Below are 19,313 nucleotides of genomic sequence, written 5' to 3'. Positions count from 1 at the left end.
TATTACATGAGATATTCTACTTATTATTTTGAATTAAACAGCCTGTCTTAATGACCCTCTCTGTATAAAAATCATCTGTTGAATAAGATCACTTTTTGGGGTTCCACATGTTGATGCTTACACTTTGGACAGGTCAATGAGCTGCTTGAAGGTGAGATTTCCCTCCGACTGGACAAGATTGGCAAACCTTTTCACAACCGTGGATAGTCTGAGGTCAAGGTCAAAATGTACAGGAAAGTTACTGATCCAGAACCTGAAGAAAAGAAAGGTAAAAGTTCATAACTAAAGAACAAGTTATAAATTTACATCAGCATCAATTATAAATCAATAAAAATTTATGACACATATTTCAGTCAATGGATACTTTATCCTGCTTGCTCTGTATGGCATAGAATGGACTCCCACTCAGTGAGGTGCTCATCACCAGCTACTGCAATACCCTATTCAATACCACCCTGACTGACCAAATGGTAGATAGACTGCTGCATGTGTATAACTGGATATATCTAATAATGCACTCAATCTTAGCCACAAACTATATATTCATCCTCCATCCCCTTACAGCAGGAAGCTGAAACCTTGAAGCCTATATGTATACACAACGCATATCTAGTGCTTACGGAGGAAGTTGGCCACTTTCAGATATAACAACTTTAACTAACTACTGGAAACTCACAAAACAAAAATTAAAAAACATTCAGATTTTCTATCCACACCAAAAATGGAAACCACATAATATTGAGAGCAGTAGAAACATGATTTGAATTTTTAGTTTTCTGTTTTGTCATGGCAGGCATCACTTACTAGTACAATTATCCATTACATTAAACTATATTGAATTAACTTGATAAAATATTCACATGTTCAGCTTATTGACCTTGTAATAATAAAATTTTATATATCTCTTCTATGAAATCTTAATCAAATGATATCTCTTTTGTTTAACCTTTCTTCTGTGAAATTGTTATCTAAATAATATATCTTTTATGAAATCTTTATCTAGATCTAACATCAGTAAACATCTCTTCTGTGAAATCTTTATCTAACTATATTAAATATCTCTTCTGTGAAATCTGTATCTAACTAATATCTCTTCTGTGAAATCAGTATCTGACCAATGTCTCTCTTGTGAAATGTTTTATCTGACCAATGTTTCTCCTGTGAAATCTGTATCTGAACAATGTCTATTCTGTGAAATGTTTATCTGACCAATGTCTCTCTTGTGAAATCTGTATTTGACCAGTGTCTCTCATGTGAAATATTTATCTGAACAATGTCTATCTTGTGAACTCTTTATCTGAACAATGTCTCTCTTGTGAAATCTGTATCTGACCAATGTCTCTCTTGTGAAATCTGTATCTGACCAATGTCTCTCCTGTGAAATGTTTATCTGACCAATGTCTATTCTGTGAAATGTTTATCTGACCAATGTCTCTCCTGTGAAATCTGTATCTGACCAATGTCTCTCTTGTAAAATGTTTATCTGACCAATGTCTCTCCTGTGAAATATTTATCTGAACAATGTCTCTCCTCTGAACTCTTTATCTGAACAATGTCTCTCCTGTGAACTCTTTATCTTACCAATGTCTCTCCTGTGAACTCTTTATATGAACAATGTCTATTCTGTGAAATCTTTATCTGAACAATGTCTATTCTGTGAACTCTTTATCTGACCAATGTCTCTCCTGTGAAATGTTTATCTGACCAATGTCTATTCTGTGAAATGTTTATCTGACCAATGTCTCTCCTGTGAAATCTGTATCTGACCAATGTCTCTCCTGTGAAATGTTTATCTGACCAATGTCTCTCTTGAGAAATATTTATCTGAACAATGTCTCTCCTGTGAACTCTTTATCTGAACAATGTTTATTCTGTGAACTCTTTATCTGTACAATGTCTCTCTTGTGAAATGTTTATCTGACCAATGTCTATTCTGTGAAATGTTTATCTGACCAATGTCTCTCCTGTGAAATCTGTATCTGACCAATGTCTCTCCTGTGAAATGTTTATCTGACCAATGTCTCTCCTGTGAAATATTTATCTGAACAATGTCTCTCCTGTGAACTCTTTATCTGAACAGTGTCTCTCCTGTGAATTCTTTATCTGAACAATGTCTATTCTGTGAAATCTTTATCTGTACAATGTCTCTCTTGTGAAATGTTTATCTGACCAATGTCTCTCTTGTGAAATGTTTATCTGAACAATGTCTCTCCTGTGAACTCTTTATCTGAACAATGTCTCTCCTGTGAAACCTTTATCTATTGTGATGTACACAGTATAAGGTCTGTGACACTACAAATGGCCACTAGATCAGGAGACAAAGGTATTGATTATCTGATACTGATGACTCCATACGACAGAACAAAGAATGGGAGGAAACACAGGAGTTAACAGAAGAATAGTCAGTGTAAATAGGTAGAGTAGTGTGTCAAGGATCAAACCCTTAACCGCAGAAAAGGTCACATAATCCACATGCTGGGTTTAAAGGAATGTCAGCATTGCATTTAAGGCTAGAAGGTGATCATATCACTATGTACAGTACACGTATTTACTAGTAAAACCTGCTATACCAGAATAGTGGAAGGGTGAAGAGAATAAATGGAAGAAAGGAGACAGAAGGGAAGGAAGGAAAAAGAAGGGTAGGAATTGGATGAAAAGGAAAAATAAGAAAGAGAACAAAGAAAAGGTTTGTTGTTTGGAGGAGCTAGGGGAAGAGAAGAGGGTGGAGACAATTAACAGAAAAGGTTCTGGTAATTGTGGGGGCAGGAGGAAGGGGGAGTAGGAGGACTTAGTAGAGGATAAGTTTAAAAAAAGGAGAGGGGGTTAAGGAAAAGAAGGTGGTATCAGAAGGAGTAAGCAAAGGAGTAGAAAGTAGAAGGCGAAAAAAGGTCAAGAAATTGAAGAGAATTGCATGGAGGAATAAAAGAATTTGACAACAAGTGTAGATAGGCAAATGAGTTTGTCAACAGAAGTTGTTGGAGAAGAAGGATTTTAGGATTTGGTTTGATTAGTTTAACGTCCTATTAACAGCCAGGGTCATTTAAGGACGTGTCAGGTTTGTTGGTGGAGGAAAGCCGGAGTACCTGGAGAAAAACCACCGACCAGTGGTCAGTACCTGGCAACTGCCCCACATGGGATTCGAACTCGCGACCCAGAGGTGGAGGGCATGTGGTAATATGCCGGTACATCTTAACCACTCGGCCACCGCGGCCCCTTGGAGAAGAAGGAAGATGGGGTGAAAGATAATTGGGTTAGAGGGCTGCACTTTAAATAAAATCAAATGCATAGTGAAAATATGCAGATTATTTAACATTGACAAGAACAAAGTGTTTCAGCACTGCCTCTATATAGGAGATGTGTCAATACTTGATACACGAATCAAATGTCCCAGAGTACCAAGAGACCTAGTCAACAGGACGACCACACGTCACTTGTCACCTATAAATAGGGCCACACATGCAAGCTGTATAATTAATTTCAATAATGATATTATCTCCTGCGATGTCGCCAAAGTGTAAAATCTATAAAGGCTCTTGCGTCAATGTAACACAATCCAATCAATTCAGGTAAAATTTTCATAAATCTCCCCTTTTAACGAGGCATTCATTAGAATTGTTCTATTCCTGTAAAAGTCTGCTGAGGATATAGCTGAGACTTGACGTCACACAGGAATCTCAGCCATTGTATGGCCCAACTTTAAATAAAACAAGATCATTGGCAAAACCACAACAGATGGTTCAATACATTGTTCTCCTATTTCTAATGGTCAATTGACAATGGGGATGGCCACTGTGGGTGTTGACCGGGTGATGTCTCAATTGATGCAAGTTTTATCTCACATTCCTTTCAATAATCAATTGTACTGTAACATTAAAGGAAAAATGTATGAACTACCACACTGAGGTTTGAACCCAGAATCTTCAAAACTCTTGACAGATACTCTATAACTAACCCAGAATCGTCAGAACCCTTGACAGATACATACTCTATATTCAATTTGAATATACCTAATAACCAATGATCAATCCAGATTAGTTCCTGCTGCATTGTGATTGGTTAAAAACAAATCTTCTGAATAACACACCATTATTCCACGATAGAGAGCAAAATATTGGGTTCATAAAGAGGAAAAAGCTGACTACAGCGACCAACCAACTATTGCCAAAACATATCATTCACAAAGGAAGGAATGAAAAGTGGTCTTTCGCTTTATTGTAAAAGCTACAAGGATTCATATTGACATAATCTTAAATTTTAACAATGCATGAAGATTCTGAGTGTTATAGTCCAGTACCCTGTGATGAATGCTTTATTTCTCTGAGTATATGAGATTGATAATACAACACACAATTAACGCAAGAATATAATACAATCAAAATTTCACTCACCTGACTGCATAGCAAATTTTGGCCTTGTAAATCTGTATTTGACAGTCTACACTGGAAGGGCGATGATTACATCCCGGCTTAGTGCACGCCACAGTCTCGTTACAGCTCTGATAGCTGAGGCTCTGAGTCAAGGATATCCGTTTCTTATAAACCACTTGTTGACTGACATAGTTTTTGTTAACAATATAAGACAATTAATCACATCAAAATCTACAGCCTCATGACCAGAGCAACGTGTGTATCAAAATAACAACACTTTCTTCCTAGATCCTGTTGGCTAACCAATCAGATAGCCAGGGTTTCCCAAAAGATTCATTCAGATTCCCTGGGTTTTCCAAACTGCATATTTCAACGAATTCGATAGGACATACTCAGTAGATACAATTATGGCTTCTAGGTTGCTATTAAGACAGAGTTGTTCTAAAACTATATATAGTCCTTTTTGACTCCTATGACCTTGAATTAATTTCAAGGTCATTCATAAGGACAAACTCAAAAGCTCTTTATTCCAGCATGTAGGAGGCCTAATATTGGGTCACATAAGTCTTTCTTTTATTGCAGAATTGTAGTTTCAATATTTCCAGCCTTTTGGCCAATTCAACTTTAAATGTAGGCCAAGGTCATTTTATTAAACAAAATTGTTAAAAGTTAAGTTTATAATAAGTTGTGTATGAACTCTCAGCTACCGATACTATCTATCCTGTTTAGTTAAGTATACCACTGTTACCAAACAAGACAACCATAAATCTGCCAGTCATGATTTATGACAAATCTAGGGTCACAAATGAAGCAAAATTGGGTCCATACATGGGATCTGTAAAAACCTTAAATAACAATTTGCTTTGTATCCTATTACATGGCCAAGCCCAGCTGATTCCTGACTGGAAATAAACACTTATAAATACTAGTTTCAAACTATGTACATCTTTGAACAAAATCTCTCTTTTCCAAAGAAGGATTTGCCAGAGTTTATTACATTTTCCTTATTTGCAACTCCCATCCCATCACACACACATACACAACCATATGGAATCAGATTTATAACAAAACTGATCTTTGCATCCAAAAATTATTCTGGCTATATTTGGTCAAAATGTACTGAGTTATTATTTACAAGTAGCAATTTGTATTGCCCTTAACACCCAGCGCAAGCTGCTCCTCTTACTATGTATACATTGACAGTAAGAGAGATGCTTAATTGTCTGAGACATCCCGTATATCCTCAATAAGTATTTAACTTAAATTCTGTATAAAAACGATTAAAACTGTCGCAGTCATTGTACAACTACTGCTTATGTAAGGATGTCTAGTGAATGGGATGAAGTGGTAGACACTTGTACAATGGACAGTGATTCATGTAAATAGCTCTTACAATAGTCATCATATACTTGTGTTGGTGGCCAAATTCTGGTCAAATTTCACAAACCGCATAGTTGTATCAGTTCCGTTAATATTACGCAATTGTGTACATGTAGTTGTTATTGAAATGTTATGGTGATGTATTAGCTAGAAAGATGTTTTCCTAAAGATATAAGCTTGACCTAAACACTTGTCAGAAAAGAAAAGATTTTGTGACAATTGTCAAAAAGAGCATAAAAAATTGAAATGCAGAAAAACTAAAATAGCATTCATATCGATGGTATGTAATTACGGCCGTAGCTTGGGCTGCTTCAGATTTCACACTGACCTGAACTGTAATAATACATGGCCATGACTATATCCCAAGATCATTTCAGACAAGTTTGGCTAAAATCCCTCTGTTGAAATACCAAAGAGTATCACTTATGAAAGCTGCATTTAGACTAGTAATACTTTTAGAGTACCAATTCGCCGCATTCCTGGATCTTAATAAAGTGTCAGAGAGAATGGCTTATATTTGAAGGTGAAAAAAATACAGATCTTAATACCAGAGTCTAATTTACACACCCTCTACTTCGTCTTCAATGTCAAAAATTTCACACAAAAAAGCGAACATTACACAAGTTTTGACAGTAGCACTTCAATGTACCAATGATTTTCAGTTCAACTCAAAATTTTGATAATTTGTTTATGTATTGATACTATTTTTTACAATCATTGTAGATATAGTTAAGGATACAGATCCACGTAGGCCTCCGCCATCTCGTCTGATGTCATAAACCATTTGTGCATGAGGAACAGGACACTAGGAAATTCATTGTCTTCTAGCAGACGTCCGTCCTTCCCTGTAAAATCAAAGAAATATATTTACTATGGGCTGTTAAGTTTTGTATTTTAACAAATTAACATCAACACGACAGTCAGGATTCTAATCAGAAGAGAAGTAATGGATACTAATTTGTCTTAAATGCTCATTTCTCTAAAAGGAATTTAGGACAGGACAGGACAGGCCAACATGGGACGTAATGTGACAGAATTGACATGGGTCGACAGTCAGGATTCTAATCAGAAGAGAAGTAATGGATACTAATTTGTCTTAAATGCTCATTTCTCTAATAGGAATTTAGGACAGGACAGGCCAACATGGGACGTAATGTGACAGAATTGACATGGGTCGACAGTCAGGATTCTAATCAGAAGAGAAGTAATGGATACTAATTTGTCTTAAATGCTCATTTCTCTAATAGGAATTTAGGACAGGACAGGACAGGCCAACATGGGACATAATGTGACAGAATTGACATCAACACGACAGTCAGGATTCTAATCAGAAGAGAAGTAATGGATACTAATTTGTCTTAAATGCTCATTTCTCTAATAGGAATTTAGGACAGGACAGGACAGGCCAACATGGGACGTAATGTGACAGAATTGACATGGGTCAAGATCCACATCTCCACCTAGGTGCATAAAAAGGAATAAAAACAAAGAGCTATAGGGATGGATAAACAAGAGGCCCATGTGCCTTAAGGGTCATCTGACTATTGGCACAATACAACATAGTCAATTAAATATTTAAGCCATTTTGACCCCTGTGATCCTGAATGAAGATCAAAGTCATTTATTTTAAAACAAATATGGTAGCCCTTTATCCCAGCATGTCACAGGCCCAATATCAGGTCTCTAGGGCTCTTACTTATTCACAAAAATGTTATTTCAAGATTTTAGCCTATTTGACCCCTGTGACCTTGAATGAAGGTCAAGGTCATTCATTTTAACAAACTTGGTAGCCCTTCATCCCAGCATGCTACAGGCCCAATATCAGTACCCTGGGCCTTCTGATTCTTGAGAAGAAGACGTTTAAAGATTTTATCCTATTTGACCCCTGTGACCTTGAATGAAGGTCAAGGTCATTCATTTGAACAAACTTGGTAGCCCTTCATCCAAGCATGCTACAGGCTAAATATCAGTACCCTGGGCCTTTCAGTTATTGAGAAGTCGTTTGAATGAAAAGTTTACACACGGCGGACGGGGGATGGCGCACAGTGCACGACGACGGACGGTCCATGATCACAATAGGTCATCCTGACCCTTCGGGTCAGATGACCTAAAAAGAAAGACAGCAAAAACTATTATCTAGATAATCTAGAAAGCATTGTGAGGTCCTTGACTCTTTATATGGAACTCAATGCCGACCCAAGTATAGCTGGTAGAAGTATAAGAAATTGTCTATTTATATCGTTTCCTAATAATGATATGTAATGTGTCACTCACTAAACATTAGCAGCCAAACGTTTTCCAGTCATGATATACATTATGTAGTTGTCTACACATTAAGCGTTGGCTACAGACCAAATTAACCATACATCCAGTGTTCTGAACAAAAATACCTCCTGGTCATGCTATATATGGTAATGTATGTATCAGACTTTTCTAAAAATATACGATTAGGTTCTATTGCGCATATAATTGCTTGGTAATGTTACCTGTTAAATGTGTATAAAAGTACTCTTATAAACTTAATCAACCCACTCCCCCCTCAATTATTTTCCTTTCAATAATTGTTAGATTTTGTCATGAGCACAAGCATATGGCCATACCAGGTGACAGCTACATATAGCAATAGTATACATTATTGAAATTTACATAGAGGTTAACACAAGGAACTGTTAACCTGAGAAAGGTGATATTTTCAGAGGCCACAGTCATTATCTTATTCAACAAAACTATGTGTATCCACAGTGTAAAGATGCCAATTTGAATTCATTTAAAGATACTCCACCACCGACAGAGTAGTAAATGGTACTCATAATTTGAACAACTCGTGTAAATTTATGTCTAATTAACAGAAATATAAATAAAATAACTTATTTTGCATTTGGTGGACACACAATCAGGACTTCATTCTATAGAGCCTAGTTCTGTTGACTTTTTTTGGGATGCAATTAATTATTTTTACAATGAGCATCTTAAAGTAAAATAAGAAGCTCAAACTTTTCTATGGTGATAATGGTGTAGCATCTTTAATGACTCAAAGTCATCAAACCTACGTAAGCCATGAGGCAAATAGGTACTCATTTTATCAACACGTGGTTAGTAATCCCTGATGATTTTAAATACTGTAGCCAAAAATTCCTGACATAAGGTGAATTCTAATATTACATTAAAATCGCTGTTTGTTTTTTTGTTCTAACAATTTTGCATTTCTGTTTGGTTTTTTGATTACTTTTGAATATTTTATGGACTTTAGAAAAACAGTTACATACAGTTTTAAATGACACTGCAAAAACTGTGCTGATTGATTATAGAATTGGAGCTAAGCAGGACATGAAATGTACTAATTGACCATGTGTCTGGTAATTAATACAGTCTGGGAGTGTAAGTTTACCTTATGGAATATAGAATCCTGGTTACTGTCTCATTAAAAGTGCAGGTAAAAAATGTGTGTACGTAATCAGGGTGAGGATAAAGTGTGAGTGCCCTGTGACCTTGCTCTTTATGTTATCCAATGTTAACCACAGCTATACTAACCACACTAACTATCACTTCATAATGGTTGATAAAATATGTCAAAAAATTGAATGGTGATATTTTCATAACAAAAGAGTTTAATTGATGTGGAAAAAGACTTTGACAATAAACCCTAATCACTGGCTGTATAGTAGGATAGATCTACACAGACACAACAGCACATAAATGAGATTGCATTGTTTTCATTACGTATAAACAAAATACCTGCGAGATTTAGTGTAACACACATCTAGTGTGATAACGTTACGACAGTTTCCTCAACCCTACGCCAAGACAGTTTCCTCAAACCTACGCTAGTTTTCAGCCAATCACAAACATGGGAAATAGATTTTAGAGGCATATGAGGATATACATACATGGGAAAACTTTCATGTTTTGCTTTACTGTAAGCCTGGACTAAATCTCACAATACAACCACACAGAAAACTGACAGATATTATTTTTCCTACTACTTTTGCTTTTTTCAGTCTACCAAACAATTTTACGACTTCCCTTAATAACTATTAACTTATGCTCATTTAGAGATTTGATAAATTTCTCTGTCGGCCATGAAATGAAATAAAATGTTTCTTTTCCTCCTACAGTCACACATGTAGACATGACACGATACAGGTAACACAAACTCAGGTCAAGGTCAGTGATTAAGGCCCGACTTGTAAATCAGCATATTTTATATACCTGTAATGGTGTCAGATGGAGTCATATGATCTGAACAGTTTCGTGATACAGCATACTATCAAATATTCATGTGACTTTTTTACATTTTATTTCTGCTCTCAGCCTTGGACTCTTTGGCTATGATAATACACAGGCCCCTATTTCGGACATGCAGTGAATTGTTGTAATGAAAATAAATATGAATTTAAACATGTAAACAGCAAAAAATCAACAAAGAATGTTGCTTCTACCTTCAGATTATGGACTATGTATTGTAACCAGATACAATGACGTACAATAACACATATAAAAACATACAAAGTTTTAAAATGTAAACAAACATAATATATATATATATATATATATATGGGTGTCTTATTTCAGTGCTTTTCAAGGTAAAATTGTTCAACTAATTTATGATTACAATGGTAACACTTCTTTATATTTCTATGACAATCATTTTTGGTAGAGTTAAAGCTGAAATTATGCTTAAAACAAGGAGCCGCAAAGCGTGGCATGATCCCCCACGCCCCGAAGTTGGAATAAAACCCAAATACATCAAGGTCAAATTAACAATTATTAAAGTATAACTTTTAATGTATGCGAGTATAGTGAAACTGTAAAAAAAAATAACAGCAGGTAACAAAAGGAACTGTAATTATTGGTATTGTTGACCGAGTTTCCATAATAACAGAAAAAATTCCCAAAATTGAAGGTCCGAAATAGAAAAAAGGCACAACTTGGGCACTTGTCTGGTGTATACAGAAAGTTTCAAGGAGCAACATTGAATGTTTTTTGAGTTATGGCCCGGAAAAGGATCTTGGACAGACAGACGGACGGCTGGACGGAGCCCAAAGCAATATCTCCCGCAAACATGTTTCGCAGGGAATAATAAGTATATTGACTATAAACAGCTTGGCCACTCTGTAAGATACTTACATTTCATTGTTTCTTATTTATGTCATCAATCTTAGTTGTATACTTTAAATTACCTGTTAAATGTGTATAATAGTACTCTAATAAACTTAATCAACCCACTCCCCCCTCAATTATTTTCCTTTCAATAATTGTTAGATTTTGTCATGAGCACAAGCATATGTCCATACCAGGTGACAGCTACATACAGCAATATTATACATTATTGAAATTTACATAGAGGTTAACACAAGGAACTGTTAACCTGAGAAAGGTGATATTTTCAGAGGCCATAGTCATTACCTTATTCAACAAAACAATGTGTATCCGCGGTGTTAAGAAGCCAATTTGAATTCATTTAAAGATGCTCCACCACCGACAGAGCATAAACAGTACTTTAACTTACATGTATTTCCCTTTCCCCCTTGTAAAATGCATTTAAACAGTAATCAAGTACAGCAGAATAGTGATTTAAATGACAATGCATATCATATTCCATTTTTGTAAAATGTGTTTAAATTATACCCAAGTGTAGCAAATGAGTGATTTATTTGTAAATCAGGAATTTAGTACGATACATGTGTCACTGATATCAAATATCCAGACCAAACAAGAGTAGCATATCAAATATCTAGACCAAACAAGAGTAGCATACTTTTGCTTCCATGTTTATATCTATAGCTATAATTATTACAATGCCAATTAATTACAAAACTATTTAAATGAAGTCGTGATGAAAACCAGTGACCCACTGTCACCGTTTATATCAATGTTACTGTTTATATCCATGTTGTCAGGAAAAAACAGAACATGTTTACAAAATAGGAATCTGCATAAATAATTGAAATGTACTCTAAGTGATAAAACTCCTCCTCCTCAGTTTTTTTTTCAGATGTAAGATCATACATTTTCTTAGGTTATGTAGGAGGACAACAAACATGTTTGAATATATACCTTATCTTTATTACAATTACACTATATACACTGTAATTAGCCTTATCTTTATTACATTTACACTATATTCACTGTAATTAGCCTTATCTTTATTACAATTACACTATGTACACTGTAATTAGCCTTATCTTTATTACAATTACACTATGTACACTGTAATTAGCCTTATCTTTATTACAATTACACTATATTCACTGTAACTAGCCTATCTTTATTACAATTACACTATATACACTGTAATTAGCCTTATCTTTATTACAATTACACTATATTGACTGTAATTATAGCCTTACACTATGTACACTGTAATTAGCCTTATCTTTATTACAATTACACTATATTCACTGTAATTAGCCTTATCTTTATTACATTTACACTATATTCACTGTAATTAGCCTTATCTTTATTACAATTACACTATATTCACTGTAATTAGCCTTATCTTTATTACAATTACACTATATTTACTGTAATTAGCCTTATCTTTATTACAATTACACTATATTCACTGTAATTAGCCTTATCTTTATTACAATTACACTATATTCACTGTAATTAGCCTTATCTTTATTACAATTACACTATATTTACTGTAATTAGCCTTATCTTTATTACAATTACACTATATTCACTGTAATTAGCCTTATCTTTATTACAATTACACTATGTACACTGTAATTAGCCTTATCTTTATTACAATTACACTATATTCACTGTAACTAGCCTTATCTTTATTACAATTACACTATGTCACTGTAATTAGCCTTATCTTTATTACAATTACACTATATACACTGTAATTAGCCTTATCTTTATTACATTTACACTATATTCACTGTAACTAGCCTATCTTTATTACAATTACACTATATACACTGTAATTAGCCTTATCTTTATTACAATTACACTATATTGACTGTAATTATAGCCTTACACTATGTACACTGTAATTAGCCTTATCTTTATTACAATTACACTATATTCACTGTAATTAGCCTTATCTTTATTACATTTACACTATATTCACTGTAATAGCCTTATCTTTATTACAATTACACTATATTTACTGTAATTAGCCTTATCTTTATTACAATTACACTATATTCACTGTAATTAGCCTTATCTTTATTACAATTACACTATTACACTGTAATTAGCCTTATCTTTATTACAATTACACTATATTCACTGTAACTAGCCTTATCTTTATTACAATTACACTATGTACACTGTAATTAGCCTTATCTTTATTACAATTACACTATATTCACTGTAATTAGCCTTATCTTTATTACAATTACACTATATATACACTGTAATTAGCCTTATCTTTATTACAATTACACTATATTCACTGTAATTAGCCTTATCTTTATTACAATTACACTATGTACACTGTAATTAGCCTTATCTTTATTACAATTACACTATATTCACTGTAATTAGCCTTATCTTTATTACAATTACACTATATTCACTGTAATTATAGCCTTATCTTATTACAATTACACTATATACACTGTAATTAGCCTTATCTTTATTACAATTACACTATATTACTGTAATTAGCCTTATCTTTATTACAATTACACTATATTCACTGTAATTAGCCTTATCTTTATTACAATTACACTATGTACACTGTAATTAGCCTTATCTTTATTACAATTACACTATATTCACTGTAATTAGCCTTATCTTTATTACAATTACACTATGTACACTGTAATTAGCCTTATCTTTATTACAATTACACTATATTCACTGTAATTATAGCCTTATCTGTATTACAATTACACTATATACACTGTAATTAGCCTTATCTTTATTACAATTACACTATATTTACTGTAATTAGCCTTATCTTTATTACAATTACACTATATTCACTGTAATTAGCCTTATCTTTATTACAATTACACTATGTACACTGTAATTAGCCTTATCTTTATTACAATTACACTATATTCACTGTAATTAGCCTTATCTTTATTACAATTACACTATATTCACTGTAATTAGCCTTATCTTTATTACAATTACACTATATTCACTGTAATTAGCCTTATCTTTATTACAATTACACTATATTCACTGTAACTAGCCTTATCTTTATTACAATTACACTATATTCACTGTAATTAGCCTTATCTTTATTACAATTACACTATATTCACTGTAATTAGCCTTATCTTTATTACAATTACACTAAATTCACTGTAACTAGCCTTATCTTTATTACAATTACACTATGTACACTGTAATTAGCCTTACCTTTATTACATTTACACTATATTCACTGTAATTAGCCTTATCTTTATTACAATTACACTATATTCACTGTAATTAGCCTTATCTTTATTACATTTACACTATATTCACTGTAACTAGCCTTATCTTTATTACAATTACACTATATTTACTGTAATTAGCCTTATCTTTATTACAATTACACTATATTCACTGTAATTAGCCTTATCTTTATTACAATTACACTATGTACACTGTAATTAGCCTTATCTTTATTACAATTACACTATATACACTGTAATTAGCCTTATCTTTATTACATTTACACTATATTCACTGTAATTAGCCTTATCTTTATTACAATTACACTATATTCACTGTAATTAGCCTTATCTTTATTACAATTACACTATATTCACTGTAATTAGCCTTATCTTTATTACAATTACACTATATTCACTGTAATTAGCCTTATCTTTATTACAATTACACTATATTCACTGTAATTAGCCTTATCTTTATTACAATTACACTATATTCACTGTAATTAGCCTTATCTTTATTACAATTACACTATGTACACTGTAATTAGCCTTATCATTATCACAATTTCACTATATTCACTGTAATTAGCAGCCATAGTTACCTTAAACATCTGCTTCTAAACCCTAACATAAATGGTACAACTGAACTGTCTTAATGATTGTAAACCAACTTAATTTAACTATATATGGGTAAAGCCTTACCAAAACTTTCGACACAGAGGTGGACGAGTCGTTCGGGTGTGGCTGCCCGGACGGTGACCCCGGGGATGAGGGGTTTCTCTTCCTCCATCAGGTCTAAGTGTGACAGGACATTTGTATAGTCTTCCACAGGCATGGGTTGTGTCTGATCGCTACAATCAGGGGGCACACATTCTGAAACACCAATTATCATTCTTTAGCATCAAATTCTAACTATGTAACATAATTCAGGCATAAATGGCAACATATTGAAAAGATATGCATAACAATATTGAATAGTACACAAAAATATGTATTGATTTCACTTCAGAAATATCAACTCACAACAGTATTATAATTATACACACAAGAACTGATAATTTACCTTTCATTGATTTTTTTAAATTTTATTTGTCTATTCTGAGCCTAAACTAAAGGGTATATTGCTATGCTTTCACAATTTTTTATTGAATAACTTTTATGTTCCTGGTAAACTTGAGTTTCATTTCAACTTATTATCAGATTTGATCAATTGAGCTGACATCATTCTATATAATAAAGTAGAATAGACATGTCAACAAAAAAGCCACAACTATAAACTGATAGATATTAAAGATATAATGTCCCTGTAACTAGTGTTGGGATGTTGCTGTACTCAACACACTATATATGTGATTGTGCTGTGATGTTATATCATTGCTCTGTCTAAAGTGAACATGCATGGCCCCTTAATGAATGGTGACAGGGTTCAAGTTTTCATTCTGCTTTAAGCATGACCTCTACATCAGAGTTGGGATGTACAATTAAAATGTACTATTCTCTATGTGATGGACTAAGCTATATTTGTACAGCATCTATATCGGCCAGTCTATATACAGCCTCGAGACATGTTTAACTAATCAATGCCTGATCACACTGAAGCTATTCCTGTAGGTTATTAATCAGGTCACCAAATACAACAGTACATCTAGTAACCTCGATAACCCAAAACATAGATATATCTAGTAACACAGGTAACCCAATACAGCAGTAGTCATCTAGCAACCTTGATAACCCAAAACATAGATATATCTAGTAACACAGGTAACCCAATACAGCAGTACATCTAGTAACCTTGATAATCCAAAACATAGATATATCTAGTAACCCAGGTAACCCAATACAGCAGTACAGTCATCTAGCAACCTTGATAACCCAAAACATAGATATATCTAGTAACACAGGTAACCCAATACAGCAGTACATCTAGTAACCTTGATAACCCAAAACATAGATATATCTAGTAACCCAGGTAACCCAATACAGCAGTATATCTAGTAACCTTGATAACCCAAAACAGAGATATATCTAGTAACCCAGGTAACCCAATACAGCAGTACATCTAGTAACCTTGATAATCCAAAACAGAGATATATCTAGTAACCCAGGTAACCCAATACAGCAGTACATCTAGTAACCTTGATAATCCAAAACAGAGATATATCTAGTAACCCAGGTAACCCAATACAGCAGTACATCTAGTAACCTTGATAATCCAAAACAGAGATATATCTAGTAACCCAGGTAACCCAATACAGCAGTACATCTAGTAACCTTGATAACCCAAAACATAGATATATCTAGTAACACAGGTAACCCAATACAGCAGTACATCTAGTAACCTTGATAATCCAAAACATAGATATATCTAGTAACCCAGGTAACCCAATACAGCAGTACATCTAGTAACCTTGATAACCCAAAACATAGATATATCTAGTAACCCAGGTAACCCAATACAGCAGTATATCTAGTAACCTTGATAATCCAAAACAGAGATATATCTAGTAACCCAGGTAACCCAATGCAGCAGTACATCTAGTAACCTTGATAACCCAAAACATAGATATATCTAGTAACACAGGTAACCCAGTACAGCAGTACATCTAGTAACCTTGATAAACCAAAACATAGATATATCTAGTAACCCAGGTAACCCAATACAGCAGTACATCTAGTAACCTTGATAATCCAAAACAGAGATACATCTAGTAACACAGGTAACCCAATACAGCAGTACAATTATTAACCTTGATAATCCAAAACAGAGATATATCTAGTAACCCAGGTAACCCAATACAGCAGTACATCTAGTAACCTTGATAATCCAAAACAGAGATATATCTAGTAACCCAGGTAACCCAATACAGCAGTACATCTAGTAACCTTGATTGTTTAATCCAAAACAGAGATATATCTAGTAACCCAGGTAACCCAATACAGCAGTACATCTTCTAGTAACCTTGATAACCCAAAACATAGATATATCTAGTAACACAGGTAACCCAATACAGCAGTACATCTAGTAACCTTGATAATCCAAAACATAGATATATCTAGTAACCCAGGTAACCCAATACAGCAGTAGTCATCTAGCAACCTTGATAACCCAAAACATAGATATATCTAGTAACACAGGTAACCCAATACAGCAGTACATCTAGTAACCTTGATAACCCAAAACATAGATATATCTAGTAACCCAGGTAACCCAATACAGCAGTATATCTAGTAACCTTGATAACCCAAAACAGAGATATATCTAGTAACCCAGGTAACCCAATACAGCAGTACATCTAGTAACCTTGATAATCCAAAACAGAGATATATCTAGTAACCCAGGTAACCCAATACAGCAGTACATCTAGTAACCTTGATAATCCAAAACAGAGATATATCTAGTAACCCAGGTAACCCAATACAGCAGTATATCTAGTAACCTTGATAATCCAAAACAGAGATATATCTAGTAACCCAGGTAACCCAATACAGCAGTACATCTAGTAACCTTGATAACCCAAAACATAGATATATCTAGTAACACAGGTAACCCAATACAGCAGTACATCTAGTAACCTTGATAATCCAAAACATAGATATATCTAGTAACCCAGGTAACCCAATACAGCAGTACATCTAGTAACCTTGATAATCCAAAACAGAGATACATCTAGTAACACAGGTAACCCAATACAGCAGTACAATTATTAACCTTGATAATCCAAAACAGAGATATATCTAGTAACCCAGGTAACCCAATACAGCAGTACATCTAGTAACCTTGATAATCCAAAACAGAGATATATCTAGTAACACAGGTAACCCAATACAGCAGTACATCTAGTAACCTTGATAAATCCAAAACATAGATATATCTAGTAACCCAGGTAACCCAATACAGCAGTACATCTAGTAACCTTGATAATCCAAAACAGAGATACATCTAGTAACACAGGTAACCCAATACAGCAGTACAATTATTAACCTTGATAATCCAAAACAGAGATATATCTAGTAACCCAGGTAACCCAATACAGCAGTACATCTAGTAACCTTGATAATCCAAAACAGAGATATATCTAGTAACCCAGGTAACCCAATACAGCAGTACATCTAGTAACCTTGATAATCCAAAACAGAGATATATCTAGTAACCCAGGTAACCCAATACAGCAGTATATCTAGTAACCTCGATAACCCAAAACAGAGATATATCTAGTAACCCAGGTAACCCAATACAGCAGTATATCTAGTAACCTTGATAATCCAAAACATAGATATATCTAGTAACCCAGGTAACCCAATACAGCAGTATATCTAGTAACCTTGATAATCCAAAACAGAGGTATATCTAGTAACCCAACTCAATATAGCAGTACATATTGAAACCTAGGAAACCCAATACAGCAGTGCATCTTAGGTAACCCAATGTAGCAATTATCTAGAAACCTAGGTACCCCACCTCGAAAAGCTGGTATGTCTGACATTTCGACCGTGCATGTGATTGCATATAATATCCCCTTTTGATACGTCAGTGCTATGTTTATGGCTACACGAGTCTATCTGATAAAGTATCTTGTGGTTATAACCATTGTTTAAACACTGGGGTTGATTTAGTGCACATAGCATGTTGGGTCGAAATAACCCGCCGTATACATCAAACGGGCCGAGACATTTCGTACCTGCACACAATAGATGTAAACAAACATGTAGACGAACACGTTGTGTTAGTGTTATTTCGGACTGAAGAAGGCCCTATAGTGGCTGATTATATATTCCATAGAAATGATTTTGATTTTACTTTGAATTTATTTTGGCCTTTTATTTCGGATTATTAATATACTAGCTTTATACCGTTTTTCCTCACTAGGTACCCCAATACAGCAGTATATCTAGTAACCTTGATAACCCAAAACATAGATATATCTAGTAACACAGGTAACCCAATACAGCAGTATATCTAGTAACCTTGATAATCCAAAACAGAGGTATATCTAGTAACCCAACTCAATATAGCAGTACATATTGAAACCTAGGAAACCCAATACAGCAGTGCATCTTAGGTAACCCAATGTAGCAATTATCTAGAAACCTAGGTACCCCAATACAGCAGTGCATCTTAGGTAACCCAATGTAGCAATTATCTGGAAACCTAGTTACTCCAATATAGCAATAATCTAGAAACCTAGGCAACCCAATACAAAAGAACATCTAGAAA

At 34.1% G+C, this 19,313-nt stretch overlaps 1 protein-coding gene across 9 annotated transcripts in view; it reads right to left on the bottom strand.

Annotated features, from left to right (window-relative positions):
• LOC138318492 (ras guanyl-releasing protein 3-like) overlaps positions 1 to 19,313 on the bottom strand; it is an 80,504-nt gene that overhangs the window by 23,425 nt on the left and 37,766 nt on the right. For 8 of the 9 annotated variants that reach the window (XM_069260899.1, XM_069260898.1, XM_069260905.1 and 5 more), the window contains exons 2-5: positions 14,801 to 14,971; positions 6,487 to 6,592; positions 4,389 to 4,502; positions 122 to 253 (exon numbers count right to left, since the gene is read on the bottom strand). In XM_069260899.1, the coding sequence (XP_069117000.1) occupies positions 122 to 253; positions 4,389 to 4,502; positions 6,487 to 6,592; positions 14,801 to 14,933 (485 nt within the window). In that variant the 5' untranslated portion in view covers positions 14,934 to 14,971. Of the gene's footprint in view, positions 1 to 121; positions 254 to 364; positions 494 to 4,388; positions 4,503 to 6,486; positions 6,593 to 14,800; positions 14,972 to 19,313 lie in introns of those variants that run through there. The other variant, XM_069260906.1, reaches the window with a different exon arrangement.

This window comes from Argopecten irradians, chromosome 3, assembly GCF_041381155.1.
Source record: "Argopecten irradians isolate NY chromosome 3, Ai_NY, whole genome shotgun sequence".
NCBI classification, from domain to species: Eukaryota; Metazoa; Mollusca; class Bivalvia; order Pectinida; family Pectinidae; genus Argopecten; species Argopecten irradians.
This window is presented reverse-complemented; position numbering and strand designations above follow the sequence as displayed.